A 20,757-nucleotide genomic window follows, 5' to 3' on the forward strand; every position below is an offset into this window, starting at 1 on the left:
TGGCGAACTCTGTGGGCTCTCACTGAGCGCAGAACTTGCTTCCTCTTCCGACGCCTCCCAAACCCAGGATGCACGCAGAGCCTGAAATGGGCATAGAGGTCCTTCACACTACTGGTTTTGCTTTATGTTACTTCCGTCTTTATGTATCCGTAGTGCTCGGTTAAATGATTCATAAGTCAGTACGTGTTGAGCAAGTAGTTATGGCCCAGGAGCCCAAGGAATCCGTGGCAGTCCGTTTTGGCATTTTCATTTCCCACTTAGTTTTGGTACTTTGACAATTGAAATATTAGGAGTGTTCCTAAGTTTGTATCTTGGGGTAATGCTAGTGACCAACAAGGGTTTCAGACTTGTAAAATGACATTTCTTTCTTCACTTTAGTGTTTAATTGGAAAAGTCTTTGGTGCAGCCATGTCAGTAGTACAAGGTGCTTTAATGTGCTAGGGTGTCGGGTCAGCAACAGAAGGGAGCATAGGTTCCAATAGGGAAAGTGGGTGATTCCTATATGAGTAGGTGCCTGAGGTTCATTTTTTTTTTTTTTTTAAGCCAGCAGGTGTGACATGTTTCTGACTCGTGTAAGGACAGCCTCAGCTGTTTTAAATTTGGTAGCAGAGCCCAGTTGGAAACAATATCAGAACATAATTTCTTAGAGTCAGCATCTTGGTGCCTGAAGGAAGGGTAGATTGATTCCAGGCGTGCGCCTCCATGCTAGGCTGAACTGATTGGGAACAGAACCATGCTGACTGTTCGTGATGCAGCTCATGAGGAGGTTAAGCAGATGCCAGACGGTTCTTGGCTCTTCTCTGTTGTGGAGAAGGTCCATAATTCGATGGTGAGGTGTTTTTGTCCAAGAGTAAGAAGAATCGGTCCTGTGTGTTAATCAGTTCTCACTGTTTCCTCCCTCTAGTGACGATGACTGCGTCTTCACGTACGACTGCAGTGCTGCGGAGAAGTCCACCCCAGAAGATAAAGGGTGAGAGGGTGGGGAAGCCGGCTTGCTGGTGGTATGAGTGGTGAGACCAGTAAGCCACACAGGAATTGCTGGCTCATCCAAGTTGTAGTTCCTGTTACCTAATTGTGGTAACATTAGAAACGTGGGAACAGTTTTAAATTTAGAATACTTAGGACCTTCCCAAATACTCTTAGTGTCTTTAGTAATCATTTTTGTCACTGACCCCTTAAAGTAATAGTGACCATTTCAAATGCATTGCAGGCAGGCGTGGGAAATTAACTGATTGAAAGGTCTGCAGCAATGTGATTGTTCTGTGTGGTAGCTTGGTCTTGTGACTGTTTATTAATATCGCAGGTCCCTGCCTCTAGCCTTGAAGGTTAGGCCATGTGATTGCTGAGGATCCTTCCAGCCTGCAATGGATGTTAGCATGTTTGCAGGGAGATCCTGTTGAGTTAGGTTTCACAGCTTGTAAAATTTAAGCTATTCTCTAAACTTCCCCTTAGTCTGTCATCGTGCGCTGGCTACACGAACTGCTTGACTAAGCATCTTCTACTTCTGTTAGATTGGACAAACCTGGCAACTCAGGTGAGGCCTAACTGTTTTCCTTTCTTCCCTGCCCTTCTTCAGGGAGAATGGACAGCCCATAGACAACGGGAGTGACACGATTCTGGCGTCCACCTTCTCCAAGTCTGGCAGCTATTTTGCTTTAACTGATGACAGTAAGCGTCTGATTCTTTTCCGTACAAAACCATGGCAATGTCTGAGTGTCAGGTATGAAATGCTAACATTGAGTCATTAAGATGTCCTATGCACTCCTTGTATTTGCATGTCATGATCAGTAGTGACAGTAACCATTGTAATAAGCAGCTAACATGAAGTCCCAGCTGTGTGTGAGACCCTGATTTCAGAGCTTTATGTATTAACTGACTGAATCCTAATAGCAGGATGCATTGATTCATTGTGAGGGTAGCGTGGGTTCATTCTCCCACATTGGACGGTGTGGGCTGTAAAGTAGCCAGTTTCAGGCCATTAACTGGAAAGGCAGAGCCACGCTGTGTAGATGCCCCTCTGGTTACAGTGTCTGTACTCTGTGCCACTGTGCCATCCTTTCTATGTTGCTGTAGCCTCATCCCGGCAGGAGTAGGACTGTTAGCTGGGGCTTTGGGTAGGTGGAAGTGGGCGTTGCACATTTGTGAGCTAGGTGGTGGGGTACATCCTTTTGTGTCTGATGAGAAGATAAAGGACAGGCTAGGTGTAGGGTGAGGCCAGCAGCTGGGCAGAAGTGTAGGTGGGTGTTCTGGTCCTCTCTCCCCGCAGGTCCATACGTACCCTGCATCACTCACTTCTCTCAAACTGTAACTCATTTCTGAAGGTGAGGTGCAGGGCGAGAGATAGGCCCGTGGTTCTGGGGGAGTTATGGTGATGGTGAGGAGGAAGAGACTCTGAATCTGTGTTTCCCGAGATGCTGCTCTTCTCAGTGCCACCTGTCCCTGAGAGTGGAGGTGGATGACACACAGTGCTGGGAAGATTACGTTTTGTTGACTCCCAACAGCCCTCTAATACAGATGGTGGGAAAGGCAGAGCCCACAGTGTTTACATATCTGCTGGTATGTTAGGATTCAGAAAGCAGGGCTGGCTAGTGTCTCTCAGGTCTGCCAGCTAGGCCTTAACTCTTGAAGGGTCCATAGCCTCTAGAGCCACCATTGATATGGATAGGCTCCTCAAGAACAGGAGCCTGAGGGACCAGTGCATTCACCCAGTCAGGTGAGCTGGGGAGCAAACTGACGTTTAGGGACTTCAGCTGAGCGTTGACATTTTTAGGTTTTAGGTCATCCTGGTTCTTTGTTTGTTTGTTTGTTTTGAGATGGTTTATCTTTATAGCTTTAAAACCTGTCCTGGAACTCACTCTGTAGACCAGACTGGCCTCGAACTCACGGAGATCCGCCTGCCTCTTTCTCCCAAGTGCTGGGATTAAAGGTGTGCGCCTCCACTGCCCTGCTGGTCATCTTTTTTTTTTTTTTTTTAAATTGAGCTCTACATTTTTCTCTGCTCCCCTCCCTGCCTTTTCCCTCCCTCACTTCAACCCTCCCCCAAGGTCCCCATGCTCCCAATTTACTCAGGAGATCATGTCTTTTTCTACTTCCCATGTAGATTAGATCTATGTAAGTCTCTCTTAGTGTCCTCATTATTGTCTAAGTTCTCTGGGATTATGGTTTGTAGTACTCATCTATGAGTGAGTACATGCGGTAATTGTCTTTCTGTGTTTGGGTTACCTCACTCAAAATAATGTTTTCTAGTTCCATCCATTTTCCTGCAAAATTCAAGATGTTATTTTTTTTTCTGCTGTGTAGTACTCCATTGTGTAAATGTACCACATTTTCCTTATCCATCCTTCGGTCGAGGGGCATTTAGGATGTTTCTAGATTCTGGCTATGACAAACAAAGCTGCTATGAACATAGTTGAGCACATGTCTTTGTGGCGTGATTGAGCATCTTTTGGATATATACCCAAAAGTGGTATTACTGGGTCTTGAGGAAGGTTGTTTCCTAATTTTCTGAAAAATCGCCACACTGACATCCAAAGGGTTTGCACTCCCACCAGCAATGGAGAAGTGTTCCCTCTTCCCTACAACTTCTCCAGCATAAGTTGTCATCAGTGTTTTTGATCTTGGCCATTCTTACAGGTGTAAGATGGAATCTCAAGAGTTGTTTTGATTTGCATTTCTAAGAGATGAGGAAAGAAACTAGGTGGTATCAAAAGCAAGAACATGCCAGGTGGTGGCCCGTGCCTTTAATCCTGGTCATAGGAGGCAGAGGCAGGTGGATCTCTGTGGGTTCAAGGCCAGCCTGGTCTACAAAGTAAGTTCCAGGATAGTCAAGGCTACATAGAGAAACCCTATTTCAAAAAACAAAACCGACAGAAAACAAATAACAGGGAAAAGGAAGAACATCCATTCTGCCCTCTTTCCGTTAGCTTAATAATAGAGGCTTGTGTCACTGCCTGTCTTTAGATGGCAGTGTGTATGTTTTTGCTTCTCAGATGGATAATAGATGTATACTGTTTAGAAACAACAAATTAAATGAAAGGACATCCTGTACCAGGCTTCCTCAGGCCTTCCCACAGACAGATGATTCACCAGCAGGAAGTTGGCTTTCTTTTTTAAATTTACTTATTTGTGTGTGCACGTGAGTGTGTGTACCTACATATGTATACCTATATATGTACTTGGGTCATTTATCCTTTTGCCATGGAGTCCTGGGATATAATTCAAGTCATCTAACTTGGCAGCAAGTGTCATTATCCTGAAATGCACTTAATGCTGGACATAGGGCATGCATCTGTAATCACAGCACTCCTCCAGCAAGATGGGAAGTACAGGTGAGCTAACATGATAGACAAACAATAGGAAATCCTCAAACAAAGTGAAGGCATGGAGGGCTGACCTTCATGTGTGCTGTGGTGCACACATACTTATATTCACATACAGGAGCCCACAGATATGCACACAGATCTTTAAAAGAGTGTGATGATGACCCTCTGTAAAGACTCTGGCAGTGCAGATGTAGGCGCAAGAATGACCTGGTCACCATGCCTGCACAGGCTCCAATGTACCAGCCTTGAGTGGGATGATCTGTGATCTGTTTGTTAGGTTCTGTGGGTAGAGTCCGTTGTGCTCAGAACACGTTTCCCTGCTGGACTGTACCCTTAGTCCCCAGAGTACGATTCAGATAAGCTTACGTGGTTGTAGTGCTTGTGGGCTGTGGACTACACTTGCAGCAGGAGATGTAGGCTCAGATAGCTCTCTGACCCTCCCTTTTAGGTCCTACAGCAGGCCAATAGCACAGCTAGGTGATGTGCCAAGGGGGCCTGGGTGCCTTAAGGGGAGAATGAGATGTAGTTGCCATGTAGAAGGTGGCATCTGGGAGTGCAGGCTGCAGGCATGGGGAGGTAGCATCCTGGGAGTGGCTGTTCCTGTATAGAGTTCTACTGGGCGGTCCCATAGTAATGTTCCTTTCACTACTTCAGAAAGCACCTCAGTGGCAAACATAGTGTTTGCACCTGTGAGTAAATCTGTAGAAGTTACCAATATAAATTGTAGGTAAGAGGGGCTGTACTTGTCATTTAGACCTGCAGTCCCAGAATGCCTCCAAAGGTGCTGTATCTGTTTCTATGTCCCTTAGGGCTGGTGTGTACTTCACTAGCATGTGTAAGGTGTTGGATTTCATCTCCAGCTCCTGTGTAAAAATTTTTTTGAAAATACTGTTTTTTGGGTTTTTTTTTGTTTTTTTTATTTTTTTAAATATTTATTTATTTATTTATTTATTTATTATGTATACAATATTCGTCTGTGTGTATGCCTGTAGGCCAGAAAAGGGCACCAGACCCCATTACAGATGGCTGTGAGCCACCATGTGGTTGCTGGGAATTGAACTCAGGACCTTTGGAAGAGCAGGCAAAGCTCTTAACCTCTGAGCCATCTCTCCAGCCCTTATTTTTGGTTTTTTGAGACAGGGTTTCTCTGCAGCTTTAGAGCCTGTCCTGGAGCTAGCTTTTGTAGACCAGGCTGGTATCGAATTCACAGAGATCCGTTTGCCTCTGCCTCCCGAGTGCTGGGATTAAAGGCGTGCGCCACCACCGCCCGGTGAAAATACTGTTTGTGTGTGTGCGTGCGTGCGTGCACGTGTGTGTCTGTATGTACATTGAATGTGTGCATGGTGCCTGAAGAGACCAGAAGAGGATGTTAGAGCCCTTGGAACTGGAGTTAAAAGTGATCGTGAGCTGTGGGTACTGGGAGCCCAGGTCCTTCCTTTGCAAGAGCAGCAGGTTCTTTTTTACAACTGAGCTCTTTTCTGTGTGTTTCTCATTATGCAGTATTCTCAGATCTTTAACTCTGATGGACAGATCTCTGTTCATCTCACTGCCTGTAAGGCAGTGCAATACGGCTGTCCACACACTGGACAGTCACTTGTGCTTCGTGAACTTCCTTTTGAGCCTCTCACATTTTTTAAGTGGGAGGACTTTTTAAATTTTTTTCCTTAGTTGTAAGAGCTCTTTAGAAAAATAAAAATTGAGAAAACGACTCCTTTTGAGTTTGCGTTCATGGAGTTAGAGGATAAGGTAAGTCCTTACTTTTTCTGTCTGGCCGGATGCTGACAGCAGGGATGGGGTGGGGTGGGGGCAGATGAGCCTGAGGAAGGGAAGAGTAGGGAAGGTGGTTTGATCAAGGTGCAGGTGCAGAGTGGGAATTGCTCACTCCCCATCATCGTGTTGGAGGCTGCCACACTCCACTGTCTGGTGGCTTTTCACTTTGTGGGCACAGATCTCCATGGGATCTGACGAACCTGCTCCCTTGAGGGCACCACACTTTAGACCCCTGACGTGCAGCCTGGTTCCAGCAGTTCCATGCACTTGAGTCTGGGGACCCCAGGCTTCTTTGGGACTCCCTGGCTGAAACCACCTTGGGTACTATCCAGCTGCTGCCTTCATATATTCTCATTCTCTCTCTCTCTCCCTCTCCCTCTTTCTCTCTTTTTCTTTTTTCTCAAGACAGGATTTCTCTGTGTAGCCCTTAGCTGTCCTGAAACTCACTCTGTAGCCCAGGCTGATTTCAAATTCAGAGATCCTTCTGCCTGTGCCTCCTGAGTTCTGGGGTAAAGGTGTGCACCACCACCACCCTATCTTCTGCATTCAGTCTTAATGTGGGAGAATTGTGGGTGACAATGAAATTTTTTCAGGTGTAGTTCAGAAATGTACTACAGTAGGGCTACTTGGTGATGGCCATGGTTGCCAGCTAAAGGTGAAGGGACAGGCAGAACCTTTAGGTTTGATGTATGATTTTATGAATGAGATATCTTACATGTGAAGTCACATCAATCCAGAAAGTGTAGAGTGAAGCGGCGGGGCTGCGTCCCGCCACCCGGCCAACGGCTAGCTTTACACCCGAAATAACTACACGGAAACTGTATTCTTTTAAAACACTGCCTGGCCCGTTATCTATAGCTTCTTATTGGTTGATTCTCATATCTTGCTTTAACCCATATTTAGTAATCTGGGTAGCACCATGAGGTGTGGCTTACCAGGAGAGATCTTAACCTGCGTCCATCTCGGAGAGCAGCAGCATGGAGACTCCTTATGGAGACTGCCTGAAGCGTCTCCCCAACTCTACTTCCTTGTTCCCACAATTCTGTTCTGTCTACTCCGCCTACCTAATTTTCTGTTCTCTTAAAGGGCCAAGGCAGTTTTCTTTATTAATTAACCAATGAAAGAAACATAGACAGATAACTCTCCTCCATCATTTCCCCTTTTTCTGTTTAAACAAAAAAGAAAGGCTTCAACTTTAACATAGCAAAATTACATATAACAAAACAGTTATCAAGCAAGTATTACAGTTACAATATTTAAATCTATTTTATCTTTTATCATAACTAAGGAAATCTATAACTATCTATTTATTCTTCAACTCCATCAAAGACTCCAGAAGGATATAATATTACCTAAGTAAACAAGTCATTTGTAACTTTCAAACTCTAGAAATGACAGAGACAACTCGCTGCCTAGACAGTCACCCAAAGTTCCTCTGTACCGTTGGGGCATCCATCTTCAGCCTTCAGGCCCATAGTGTCCAGCAGACATTTCCATGAAGCAGGAAATTCCAAAGACAGTTCAGTCACTTTCTGCTGTGTCCTGCAGAACGTCTCGCAGACTCTTTAATGAATCAGGAACCCCAAAAGGCCATCTCACCTTTAGGCAAGTTCAGCAGTCCTCTTTCTGTGGGTTCCTTGTGTCCAGTTTATGCAACAGTCCAGGCAAGAGCAGTTTCTTGCCCAAATGGCTAACAAACTCCATAAGTAGCCTCTTCGATGCCCATCTTCCTCTCAAAGTAGATTGGTGCTGCCAGGAGCAGACGTGTCTCATTGTCATGAAAAACCCTAAGTTATTAAAAACATTTAAAATGCCATATTCTGTAGCCTTTGAAAGATATGAAGAATGCCTATTTAACTAAAATATATCTATATATATCTAGAAAATCTAACTAACATGACTACAAGCTTGACTATTATCGATGATTATCCATTAACAACCTATATTTCCTAATTATACATTACAGTTTTTAAATGAACTACAATCACAATAGCTTAATCAAGATCAGAAATACATATACATATAACAAAATTGACCTTAGAATCTATACCAATGCAAATTCATATCTATATCATCTCCCCCTTTAAATGTAAAAGAACATTTATAAGCAATATTTGGGAAAATGGGCGCAGTTTTTTCTCTCCAAACTGCTTCCTGCTGAATGGGGGCGCTGTTATTTAGGTCTTTCATGGTGTAACCTATGTGCTAGGTTCCTCTCAGTTGGCAGTTGAGTGAAGTAATTTTTTGAAGATGTTCACAGCAACCTTTCAGGAGGGCGTGGTCTATCATACCATATTGGGATAGAAGCAATCCACAGAGTCTCGTCCTCTGTGAAAACAAAAGAAGAAACTCTTTTCCAAAGCATCATGTTCTTAGATCCAAATCCTGAAGTCATACCGTTAAGATGTCCATTCTGGTCTAGCCTGGCAGCCCATATAATGAAATGTCTCTCTGTACTTAGCTCCTTTACAGTCAAAAAAATCAAAGAAAACACAACAAAATACATAATCCAGACTCTCTGTGAATTTTCCATTTTTACGTGGCTTATTTTTACTCTATTACTTTACTTCTTTTAATCTATAACTATCTGTACTCTGTCTCTTTAAAGACTTTAACCTTTTTTTTTTTAAGGCATTAACTTTATTCTCTATATTTTCTTTTTCTCTCTTTTAAGCCTACGTGAGCCATTTAAAGGCCTTCTATGTCTGAATCTTTTCTATTGTGAATCTGTAATTTTTTACTATCCAGGAGCATTTCTTAAAAGGTTAACCACTTCTTAAAATCTTAAGTTGCGCCAGGTAGAGGTAATACTGTACTGCCTGTTTACAGCCAAGTCTAAACCTTAACTGCGCTGTTATTATGGTAATTGCGATAGACCTGTCTGAGCTCAGCACAATTCAGCATGGCGGAGCAGAGCCAGAGCTGCTACTGCCTCAGTCATTTGGTGTCCCTGAGCTGCACACAGTTACAGGTACACAGCAGTCCACATTGGAGCTGCACTCAGCAGTTTAATTTTGATACTGAGCGTGCAGCACAGAAACTCTTTTAATCCAAGTCACAGCCAAATCTGACGCGCAGAGCACCGCGCAGTCTGAAAACACCTCTCTCTCTATGGCGGCAGGAATCCGCAAATGCTGTCCCGCTCGCCTAAGCCTGATTCCGCCATCTGCCCAGGTGCAGGCAGGGAGCAGTGAGCCATCGGCATGGTCTCAGAGTACTTTTTTTTCCCGATCCCAAGCGAACACACAAACATCCAGTCCATAAAAGCCACTGAAATGGTTTATAGCCAGAATTTGCACTGGCAGCACAGACTCTTAATCTCAGGGTCGTGGGTTCGTGCCCCACGTTGGGCGCCAATCTGTAGAGTGAAGCGGCGGGGCTGCGTCCCGCCACCCGGCCAACGGCTAGCTTTACACCCGAAATAATTACACGGAAACTGTATTCTTTTAAAACACTGCCTGGCCCGTTATCTATAGCTTCTTATTGGTTGATTCTCATATCTTGCTTTAACCCATATTTAGTAATCTGGGTAGCACCATGAGGTGTGGCTTACCAGGAGAGATCTTAACCTGCGTCCATCTCGGAGAGCAGCAGCATGGAGACTCCTTATGGAGACTGCCTGAAGCGTCTCCCCAACTCTACTTCCTTGTTCCCACAATTCTGTTCTGTCTACTCCGCCTACCTAATTTTCTGTTCTCTTAAAGGGCCAAGGCAGTTTTCTTTATTAATTAACCAATGAAAGAAACATAGACAGATAACTCTCCTCCATCAAGAAAGTGTTCTGCAGAAAACAATAACAGCACACACAAAGGGGCTGAGTTTGCTATGCCCTGGGCTGCTGGGGATGTGAATTTGGCAGAGCTATAGCCAGACAGCCATAACACTTGGGACCTTTGGTGCCTGGCAGGACCTGAACACTGTGGCTCTAAAGGCTGGCTTGGGACCATGCCTTAGGTAAATGGGAGCTTCTGGGTTCATCAGTGCGATGCTTTGGCAGAGACCAGCTTGTTCCCCCTCCCCTGGAACCCACCAGAGAGGAGAGTACACTCTGTTCTGCTGGGCTCTTGACCTTAAACCCTAAGACCAAAAGACTAGGGAAGAGCCCAACACTTGCCATGACATAGACTGGGGTTCAATGGGATTACTGCCGCAGTTCCTGGAGTGACCTGCCCAGCGCACTGTCCTGTCTGGTGACCTGACTGGGACCCTAATTCCAAGCTTGCTACCCACAGCAGACACCTTCCCAGAGTTGCTTCTATGGTACAGTCTGAGGCTGGTGTTACAGCATGGACATTTCTGCCTGGAGCTGAGTAGCAGCAGTGGGCATGGGAAGACTCCTACAGGAATCTAGTTCTGGGGCGTGTGGGATCCTGGGGCCCTCATGGTGGTTTGTCTTGTCACTGTGCAAAGCTTGTACTTGGCACAGTTGCTCATCGAACCCATTAGCATAGTCCCTGTTGCCAGTCTACACAGAGCATTTGTTTTGAGGCAATGGCCCCAGCACCTAAGTGTCTTTTTCTTGTTCTCCATTGTACCCCTCTGGAGCACCCACCCTGCAACTGCACTGATGAGAGGAGGAGCAGCATGGCAGCCAAGTCCTTCCCTTTTCTTCTTGTCTATGTGGAACACTATCCTCATGCTTCAGGTTCTGTTTCAGGCCTTCTGTGAGGGTGTGGGGCCTGTTCTGCCACAGCATTAGCTCCTCAGCAGTGGTTACTGCCTGTGCTTAGTCAACAAAGGAGAGCAGGGCTTCTGTGATGAGGGTCCGTGCACTGCAGCGAGCAGTGTTAGAGTGTATGCCCCAGAGAATGGCAGATGCAGAAGGATATGGTCTGTAGTTATGGGGGGTGCTGTCCCCTAGTGTGGGAGAGGAGTGAACTGTAACCACTGCCTTGATGGTGGAAGTTACAAAATAATCCCACACTAGTTCAGAATTACGTATAATAAAGGGTTATTTATTTAGGGGAGAGTCACAGATCACTGTCCTAGATCACAGTCCTCTGCATGAAAGGGGAACAGGAACAGAGTCTAGCAGCTGGAAGTGAGAGCCAGAAACAAGAGAGCGAGCACAGGCTTTACAGCTGCATTTATAGTATAAGAGACCATGCCCAAGTGGGCTGGTATCTTAAAGGCTATTGGCCAAAGGAGCTCCCACAGTACTTTTTGTTTAAATAAGAGAGTTCCAAACCCAATACAAAACTGTGTACACTTGGAACAGATATTAAGTATAAAGTTAGAATTACAACCAGCATAAACAATATTAAGCAAGTATCATATCCTAATGTTTTAACATTCTATCCTAAGGAGTCTAAGTCTTGTATTGGAAATGGCTTCACTAAATCCTAAGAGGAGGGTAACTATGACTATCTAATCTTCAGCTCCGTTGAAGGCCTCAGAAGGGAGATAATATTACTTGAGTAGGCAGTAAGTGCAATCAAGCAGCTTCCAAAATATGTAGTAGATGACAGAGACAACTGGCTGCCTGAGCAATCACCCAAAGTCTCATTTGCAATGTTGAAGCAACCAACTTTGGCTAAGGCCTAGAGTAACTGACAGACCATTTTTGGAGGGAGTAAATTTTTCAAAACCATCTTACCCTGTCTTGGCAAGATTTGACAGGCTTTTTTCTTGTATCCTGCTTGTCCAGTCTGGACGTTGTGCACTTTGTCAGTGATTGAGGCTTGGGCAGTTCCTTGCCCAAAGGCCAGTTGTGCCAAGAGGAAAACAAACTCCCAAGTGGAGTGTCTTTGGTGTTCAACATTCTCTTGGGAATAGATTGGTGCTGCCAGGAGCAATGTGTCTCATGTCAACAGAACCCTAAGTTATTTAAATGCCATGTTCTACAGATCTTTGAAGTGGTTTAAGGTTACCTATTTATGCAGAATACAATCTCTATGTACCTAAAGAACCTAATTAGTTTGACTAAAAGTAAAACAAACATGAATAACTATTAACCTATAATAAATACCTATATAACTTTAAGACTTCATATCAGAATATTAAACAATCTTTAAACAACTGCAGTAAAGGAGGACAAATGACCTCAAAATGTAAACAATGTATAAATATCTTGATCAGAGGTAGAAATATATAATGCAATATGATAAATATATCCTAAAATTGTATCAATATACAAAATGTCTTAGACAGAGGTAAAAACATGCATGCATACAATATGACAAAATAACTTTGCATAGGTGTACAAATATTGTAAACAGAAATAACAAATATAATTTGAACTTGTATCAATATGCAAGAAACTATACCTATGTAAATTGTTCATAAATAATAGCCACAAGTATTTATTACTATTATTATTAGTGTAAGTTCACACTAATCTAACTTTTATTCCACTCAATCCCCCTCTTCTTTATTTTGAGATCTTTTGGCTTACATAATTTTCACCTCAACCCCCAACCCTGTACAAGTAATAATCATCCCCTAAATGGTGTCCCTAACAGTGAGGACAAACTTTGTTGGGAGAGGGGAGTTGTCTTTCTAGAATTGCTTCCAGCTGTCATGGAGCCAGTGTTCTTTCTGTGGGATCCTGTAAAAGTAAAATGATAATTAAGTTCCAGGATTACTGTTCTGGTATAATTACAAATAGTCTCTGGGTATTTGGTAGGGTTTTTCTGAGGTTCCTATTTGGAGTTCTGGCCAGAATGTTGTAAAAAGGGGCACCATTTCAGCTAACCAAGTTAGACCATCTTGAGCAGCTGGTACCCAAAACAGGTCTTATAGTAGCACTATCAGCATTATTATGTCATATCAACCAGGTAGAGTTGTTGTGGGACCCCATCTTCCTGGAAACTTCAAAGATTACTGTAGGAAAATTCATTGTTCATTGTGGAAAGCTTAAACATTATTTATACAGATGTATATTCAATGAAAGGTACGATAGACAAAAATAGGTATGAAAAAAAGTAAAATTATCTTTCTAAATTCTTTTTTCTTTCTGTCCAATACTATGGCTTCTGACATGAGACAGAAACTCTGAAGTTTTATTTTAAAAACATGCATGGATTTACAGAAGGACAGAGCCGTTGTCCAACTCCAAAGCCAGCTTTGATTTTTAAGTGAATCATGACTATTATTCTAGTTTATGTTCAGAGATTCTTACCCTCAGATAACCTGTACTCAAGAATCATAATTCTCTTTGCTTTGTGATCCTACCTGGATAATTATCTTTTCTTCTTTAGGCCTATAGATGTACAGGGTGTCTTGATTTTTTTTTTTTTTTTTTTTTTAAGATGAGTATTTTCCTGCAAAGACAAGAACAAAACCCTGCCCCAATCCTTATGAGAGTTCCTTAGCACCTGTATGGTTATCACCTCTGTGGATGAGCTGTCATTTCTCTTAAGAGATTTCTCTTTTTCAAACCAAATCTATTAATTTTGATGGTATCATAACTTTTCTTCTGTGGAAACGAGCAAAATCCCTTCCCCAATGTAGCACATCTCCTAGTTTCCATTGTGAGGTCAACACATCCTTGAAATACTCTGGCTGATGTAATTCAGAAGACTTCTATTATCCATTGTCTTTCTGCTGCTGTTGTTCCTTTCTCATTAGTGTTAAGAAAATTCAGGATTAATGAAGCATTATGTAGTCTGTTTCTGGAGGTATTTTCCATCCCTTTCTGTTTGTTTAACATATCCTTTATAGTTCAGTTTGATCGTTCTATAACTGTCTGACCTGTAGGATTGTTTGGTATACCTGTAATATGCTTTATATTATCATCAAAAACTGTTTCATTTTCTTTGAGACATATGCTGGACCATTATCTGTCTTTATTTGTGCAGGTATACCCATGATGGCCATAACTTCTAATAAATGTGTGATTACTGAATCAGCCTTTTCTGAGCTCAAGGCAGTTGCCCATTGAAAACTTGAATAGGTGTCAATAGTGTGGTGTACATGTTTTAATTTTCCAAAATCTGCAAAGTGGAACACATCCATCTGCCAGATTTCATTCCTTTGAGTACCCTTTGGGTTACTCCCTGCAGGTAATGGTGTTTGGTTATAGAAAGAACAAGTAGGACGTATCTTTATAATCTCCTTAGCTTTTTGCCATGTAATAGAAAACTCTTTCTTTAAAACTTTCCTATTGACACGATGATTTTTTTTTTTGTTTGTTTGTTTTTTTTTTGTTTGTTTTTGTTTTTGTTTTTCGAGACAGGGTTTCTCTGTAGCTTTGGAGCCTGTCCTGGAACTAGCTCTTGTAGACCAGGCTGGTCTCGAACTCACAGAGATCCGCCTGCCTCTGCCTCCCGAGTGCTGGATTTTTTAAAACAATATTTATTTATTATGTATATAATATTCTGTCTGTGAGTATGCCTGCAGGCCAGAAGAGGGCACCAGATCTCATTACAGATGGTTGTGAGCCACCATGTGGTTGCTGGGAATTGAACTCAGCACCTTTGGAAGAGCAGGCAGCGCTCTTAACCACTGAGCCATCTCTCCAGCCCCTGACACGATGATTTTTATGACATTCTGAGGCCTTCAGCACACTTCCAATCAGTAATGGATCAATTTCTGCATTACCTTGTGCTACAGGACCTGGCAGACCTGTATGTGTTCTAATTTTCTGTAAACCTATTTGATAACCTAGGGAATTGACAGCATTTCCTCTTTGTATTTTTTCCAGAAGAAATTTCTAATCCCCATTTAGGCAAAAATTTTCTTTACTTTAAACATTCCTTCTAAAGTATCCACATTTGAATCAGATAGCAAAATGTAATCCATGTAATGTAATAGTATTAGTAAATTGTAGATTTATGAAGTTGTTTATATATTATTTCCAGTGAGTGAGTCACAAAAGATGGTCACAAGGTGGGGCTGTTGAGCACATTCCCTGTGGAAGGATGGTCCATTGATATCTCCTAATAGGCTGAGAATTATTACAAGTAGACACCGTGAAGGCAAATTTTTCTCTGTCCTTTTCTTGTAAAGGTATAGTGAAAAGCAATCTTTTAAATCAATAAGTATAAGAGGCCATCATTTAGGTAACAGGGAAGGCTAAGTAATTCCAGATTGTAGAGGGCCCATAGATTGAATTACCTTGTTGACAGCTCTTAGGTCTGCCACCATTCTCCATTTTTCAGAATTTTTTTTTTTGTTTGTTTTTTTTTGTTTTTCGAGACAGGGTTTCTCTGTAGCTTTGGAGCCTGTCCTGGAACTAGCTCTTGTAGACCAGGCTGGTCTCGAACTCACAGAGATCCGCCTGCCTCTGCCTCCCGAGTGCTGGGATTAAAGGCGTGCGCCACCACCACCAGGCCAGAATTTTTTTTTTTTTTTTATCAACAAATACAGGAGAATATCAAGGACTGGTTGATTCTTCAATATGGTAAGTATCTAGTTGCTCCTGTACCAGCTGTTCTAAAGCCTGCAGTTTCTCCTCTGTTAAAGACCATTGGTTAACTCATATTGGTTGCTCGGTTAACCATTTCAAAGGTAGGGCCATTGGTACCTCTGAAGGGTTGCTAGTTGTTTTGTGTTCCTGCACAGCCTGTAAGGCTAGTGACCATTTTTTATAGTAACGTATAATATCCTTCCCAGAAACATGAGATTCTGGGACTGCAGGAGTGTTAATCTGGGGATTCCATTGCCACAGCAGGTCACAAACACATAAATTCACTGCTATATCAGCCACATATGGCTTCAGTCTTCTTCTCTGTCCTTCTGTCCCTAGGCATTCAACCCATTTCATGCTTTGTCTTACTAGAGATAGGGTTTCAGTTCCTAAGAATTGAACATCTGACTCTAAGAGGCCAATTCGAATGCCAAGATTCTGTCACATCTACACTTATGTCCAGTAATCCCTTAATTACAGTGTTGTTTATACATACTCTTAGCTTTGCTCTTTGATCATTTGCAGAAGTGTGCCAAAATATGTTTCCTATTTAATTTTAGTAAGTGATATTTATCCAGGAAATTTCCATTTTCTTGACATGTGTTATGTATATGGGACAAAGCCTATTCCTGATTATATCTTGAACCTGTATTAATAATGAAGTTAATTCTGTATCATCTGCTATAAATTCAGTAGTTTCAATATGCAACAGAACTCTTTCTGCATATTGCAAATCAGTAACTATATTGAGAGGTTATTTAAAATCCCTTAGTACTATGAGAATAGCATATAATTCGCTTTCTGGACAGAATTATAAGGGCTTTGTTCCACCTAACTTAATTCTTCTGATTTATAACCTGTCTTCCCTGATTTATTTGCATTAATATAAAAAACGGGCTCCAGTTATTGCTGTATCACGTACAATTCATGGAAGAGTCCAAGAAGCTCTCTTCATAAGGTTGTCTATCACTTTTGGGATAATTACTATTAATTTCTCCCAAATAAATTAGCACGAGCTCTTTGCCATGGTTCATTGTCTTCCCATAACTTTTTTATTTCATAAGTAGTGAAAGGCACTGTAATCTCTGCTGGGTCTATACCTGCTAATTGACAAAGTCTCAATTTACCTTTTATAATTACTTCAGAGACTTTTCCACATAAATTTTTAATTTTTTAACTCAGTTTATGTGATAAAAATATCCATTCTATGATAATATCATCCCTCTGCATTAAAATCCCTGTAGGAGAAATTCTAGGAGGCAGTATGACTAGAATACAATTAAGATTTGGATTCACCCTATCCACATGTGCCTCCTGTAATTTCTCCTCAACAATTGTCAATTCCTTTTCTGCTTCAGCTGTTAATTCTCTGGGACTATTTAAGTCTTTGTCACCATCTGAGGTTATGTTTAAATGAACTATTAGGTCAGGTGTTATCCCAACAGCTTGTCGTAGACTGGAAATTTCTCCTAATAATCTTTGAAAGTCATTAAGAGTCCGCAATTGGTCTCTCTTAATATTTGCCTTTTGTGTTTTAATTTTCTGTAAACCTATTTTATCACCTAGGTATAATTAACAGAATCTCCTCTTTGTATTTTTCAGGATTAATTTGTAATCCCCATTTAGGCAAAACTTTCTTCTTCAAACATTCTTTCTAAAGTATCTGCATTTGAGTCAGATAACAAAATGTCGTTCATGTAATGGTAACTTATAGACTTAGGAAATTGCTTATGTATTATTTTAAATGGTTGGCTTACAAAGTATTGGAACAGGTAGGACTGTTGAGCATTCCCTTTGGGAGGATGGTCCACTGGTATCTTCTAGTAGATTGAGAATTATTATAAGTAGGCACTGTGAAAGCAAATTTTTCTTTATCCTTTTTTTGTAAAGGTATAGTAAAGAAAGTCCTTTAAATCAATAACTGTAAGAGGCTATCCTTTTGGTAATAGAGAAGGCAGAGTAATTCCAGATTGTAGAGGGCCCATAGGTTAGATAACCTGTTGACAACTCTTAGATCTGTCACCATTCTCAGATTTCTTTTTAACAACAAATACAGGGGAATTCCAAGGGCTGGTTAATTCTTCAATATGGTGAGCATCTAGTTGCTTCTGTACCAGCCTTTCTAAAGCCTACAGTTTGTCTTCCTTTAAAGGCTATTGTTTAACCCATATGGGTTTCTCAGTTAACCTTTTTTTTTAAATTTTATTTATTTATTATGTATACAATATTCTGTCTGTATGCCTGCAGGCCAGAAGAGGGCACCAGACCCCATTACAGATGGTTGTGAGCCACCATGTGGTTGCTAGGAATTGAACTCAGAACCTTTGGAAGAGCAGGCAATGCTCTTAACCTCTGAGCCATCTCTCCAGCCCTCAGCCATTTTAAAGGCAAGGCCATAGTACCTCTGAAGGCTTGCTAGTTGCTTTGTGTTTTTGTACAGCCTAAATGGCTGGTGACTTTTTTTTTTAAATATCTTATCTTTCTCTGAAACATGAGTTTTTGGGACTGCAGGAATGTTAACTTGGGTATTCCATTGCTGCAATAGGTCACAGCCACACAAATTCACTGCAATAATTAGCTACATATGGCCTCAGCCTTCCTTTCTGTCCTTCTGGACCTATGCATTCAACCTACCTCGTGCTTTGTTTCGCTTGAGATAGGTAGGGTTTCAGTTCCTAAGAACTGAATATCTGCCTCTTTTTTTTTTTTTTTTTTCCCGAGACAGGGTTTCTCTGTAGCTTTGGAGCCTGTCCTGGAACTAGCTCTTGTAGACCAGGCTGGTCTCGAACTCAGAGATCCGCCTGCCTCTGCCTCCCGAGTGCTGGGATTAAAGGCGTGCGCCACCACCGCCCGGCTGAATATCTGCCTCTTGAAGAGGCCAATCTGGATGCCAAGATTTTGGAGTATTGATAGTCACTTCTGCACCTATGTCTAGTAATTCTTCCATTACAATGTCATTTATACATACTCTTAGCTTTGGTCTTTGATCATTTATAGAAGTTTTTAAAAAAATATTTATTTATTTATTATGGATATTCTGTCTGTGTGTATGCCTGCTGGCCAGAAGAGGACACCAGACCTCATTACAGATGGTTGTGAGCCACCATGTGGTTGCTGGGAATTGAACTCAGGACCTTTGGAAGAGCAGGCAATGCTCTTAACCTCTGAGCCATCTCTCTAGCCCTATAGAAGTTTTCCAGTATATACGTTTCCTATTTCTTACTGGAGTTTTTGACTTATCCTCCAAGTCCATTCCATTATCCAGAACAGTATTTATTTATTTATTTATTTATTTATTTATTTATTTTGGTTTTTCGAGACAGGGTTTCCCTGTAGTTTCTAGAGCCTGTCCTGGAACTAGCTCTTGTAGACCAGGCTGCCTTGAACTCAGAGATCCGCCTGCCTCTGCCTCCCGAGTGCTGGGATGAAAGGCGTGCGCCACCACCGCCCGGCTACAGTATTTTTTTTTTTTACAGTACACACTGGATTGTTTAGTTTTCCTGGTGAGACATGTTCTCCACAGTGACTGGGAATGACTGGACCTTGTTTGATATCAGGGCCTGGGAGAGGCCCCCCAAGGAGTTTCCGGTGGTATCTGGTTGCCTTGTTTGTCTCTTGTTGATCTACATTCATTAGTCCAGTGTCAGCATTTGCCCCACCTCCTACATATACCAGAAGGCTGAGTCTTCCTATTCTTGCCATTCCTAGAGGAGACATTATTCCTAGCAATTAGTTGTCTACAGTCCCTTATTAGATGTCCTATTCTTCCACAATTAAAATATTTGGCATTTTGGTGTCTCCTCATACCATTGGAAATAGCTTCTCCTACCTAAGCTTCAGTACTATAGTCAAATGTTTCAACATTCATTGTATACAAGATCCATTCATCTGTGGGTGCTGATCTAGCCTTTAAAGGCCCAAGGAGCTTCTTACATTCTAAGTCCATTTTCAAAAGCCAAAGATTCAATTAGTCTAGCTTCAGGGTCTGTCACTCCTAATTGTACAGCCTTAGTTAATCTTTGTAAGAGGTCAGTAAAGGGTTCTCTCTGGCCCTGTTTAACCCTAACATATGACTCAGTCTTCTTTCCTTGTTCCTCAATTTTATCCCAAGTATTTAAAGCTGCTACGCTACATAGGGACAAGGTGCATTCGTCATAGTGAGCCTGTTCCTGAGGATCAGAGTAATGACCCTTGCTAAGAATTTGATCTTGGGAAGTCTCAAATTCTTTTGCTTTCCCCTGTTGCTCTAAAGTTTTTTGCCTCTTCTCTCCAATAACACGTCCGTCCAAAGCATGTTCGTCCAAAGCAGCTGAGGTCTACTTTCTAGGACCACTGAGATTAATTGAAGCCACTTGTTTGGGGTTGCCTTAGTGCTTGAAGCCCACGTTTTCACCATTTCCTGACAAATGTTGAATATAGCCCATAAAAAAATAGCGCATGTTTTATTTCTCTCATACATACTAGTTCCTGTGCATATTCTTTGATTACCTTAGGGTACTTTGTGCCAGATGGTCTTTCCGAGGAAATTACCGGATATGTAGTTGAAACTCTTTGTAAGTCATCCTGGGTCTGGCATGTACTGATAAAGCTAAATCCTGTCCTTATACCTCTGTCCCTGCTCATCAATTTCAATAAATTCCTCAATCTTTTCAATTATTTTTACTACTGCCTTTTTAAAAGTCTGAATCTCCTGTCTAGTGTTCTGTTCTAATGTCCTCATTGAGGATTCCAAGGTATGAAACTTGTCCAGTAAAGATAATGTCTCATCCTTAGACATATCATAACTTTTCAACAGATTCCGATAGTTAAATTCAACAACACAAATTTTTTCAGATAATTTTCTCAAATTGATGCTATCCCTCTCCGTAGTATTGAACCATTTTTTAATAAGATAATATTGAAAACAAGGCTAATTCCTAGAAACAAAGGGATGTAGAAGGAATATCACGTAAGCCTTGCAGAATACTTTCCATAGTATAAGCAAAATAATTATTGAACTCCTGGATGTTATCAGTCATTTTTTGTAGTTTTTCCAGATCTTACCTGTCTTAATGCAATTACAATGAATTGGAGTAGGTGTAATAATTGTTTTTGGCCAGCAGGTGTAGCAGTTGCAGCCACATGGCCAAGAGACGGTAGCAGTAGTGAACAGCACGAATTGCTTACTTAGGTACTGAAAAATACGCTTTGTTAAACAAATTAAGAGCAGTTATTTAGGCGATCAAATGATTCCGAGAGTTGGGGCCCAGGATAAAGAGAAAACCCAAAGGTTTCCGTCAATGTGAGTTGCAAACTGTATGCATGTGGGCTGGTGTG

At 41.8% G+C, this 20,757-nt stretch overlaps 1 protein-coding gene across 2 annotated transcripts in view; it reads left to right on the plus strand.

Annotated features, from left to right (window-relative positions):
* Nucleotides 1-20,757, plus strand: part of Wdr4 (WD repeat domain 4) — a 30,997-nt gene that overhangs the window by 454 nt on the left and 9,786 nt on the right. Inside the window, exons 1-3 of one of the 2 annotated variants that reach the window (XM_042055785.1) lie at nt 1-143; nt 905-970; nt 1,577-1,668. The exon at nt 1-143 is cut by the window's left edge and continues 62 nt beyond it. Coding sequence is in view for 1 of the 2 variants with exons in the window: in XM_038343967.2 (XP_038199895.1) it covers nt 905-970; nt 1,577-1,720 (210 nt within the window). In the remaining variant the exon portion in view is untranslated. Of the gene's footprint in view, nt 144-904; nt 971-1,576; nt 1,721-20,757 lie in introns of both variants that reach the window. The other variant, XM_038343967.2, reaches the window with a different exon arrangement.

The sequence above is a fragment of the Arvicola amphibius genome, chromosome 9, assembly GCF_903992535.2.
Source record: "Arvicola amphibius chromosome 9, mArvAmp1.2, whole genome shotgun sequence".
Lineage (NCBI taxonomy): Eukaryota > Metazoa > Chordata > Mammalia > Rodentia > Cricetidae > Arvicola > Arvicola amphibius.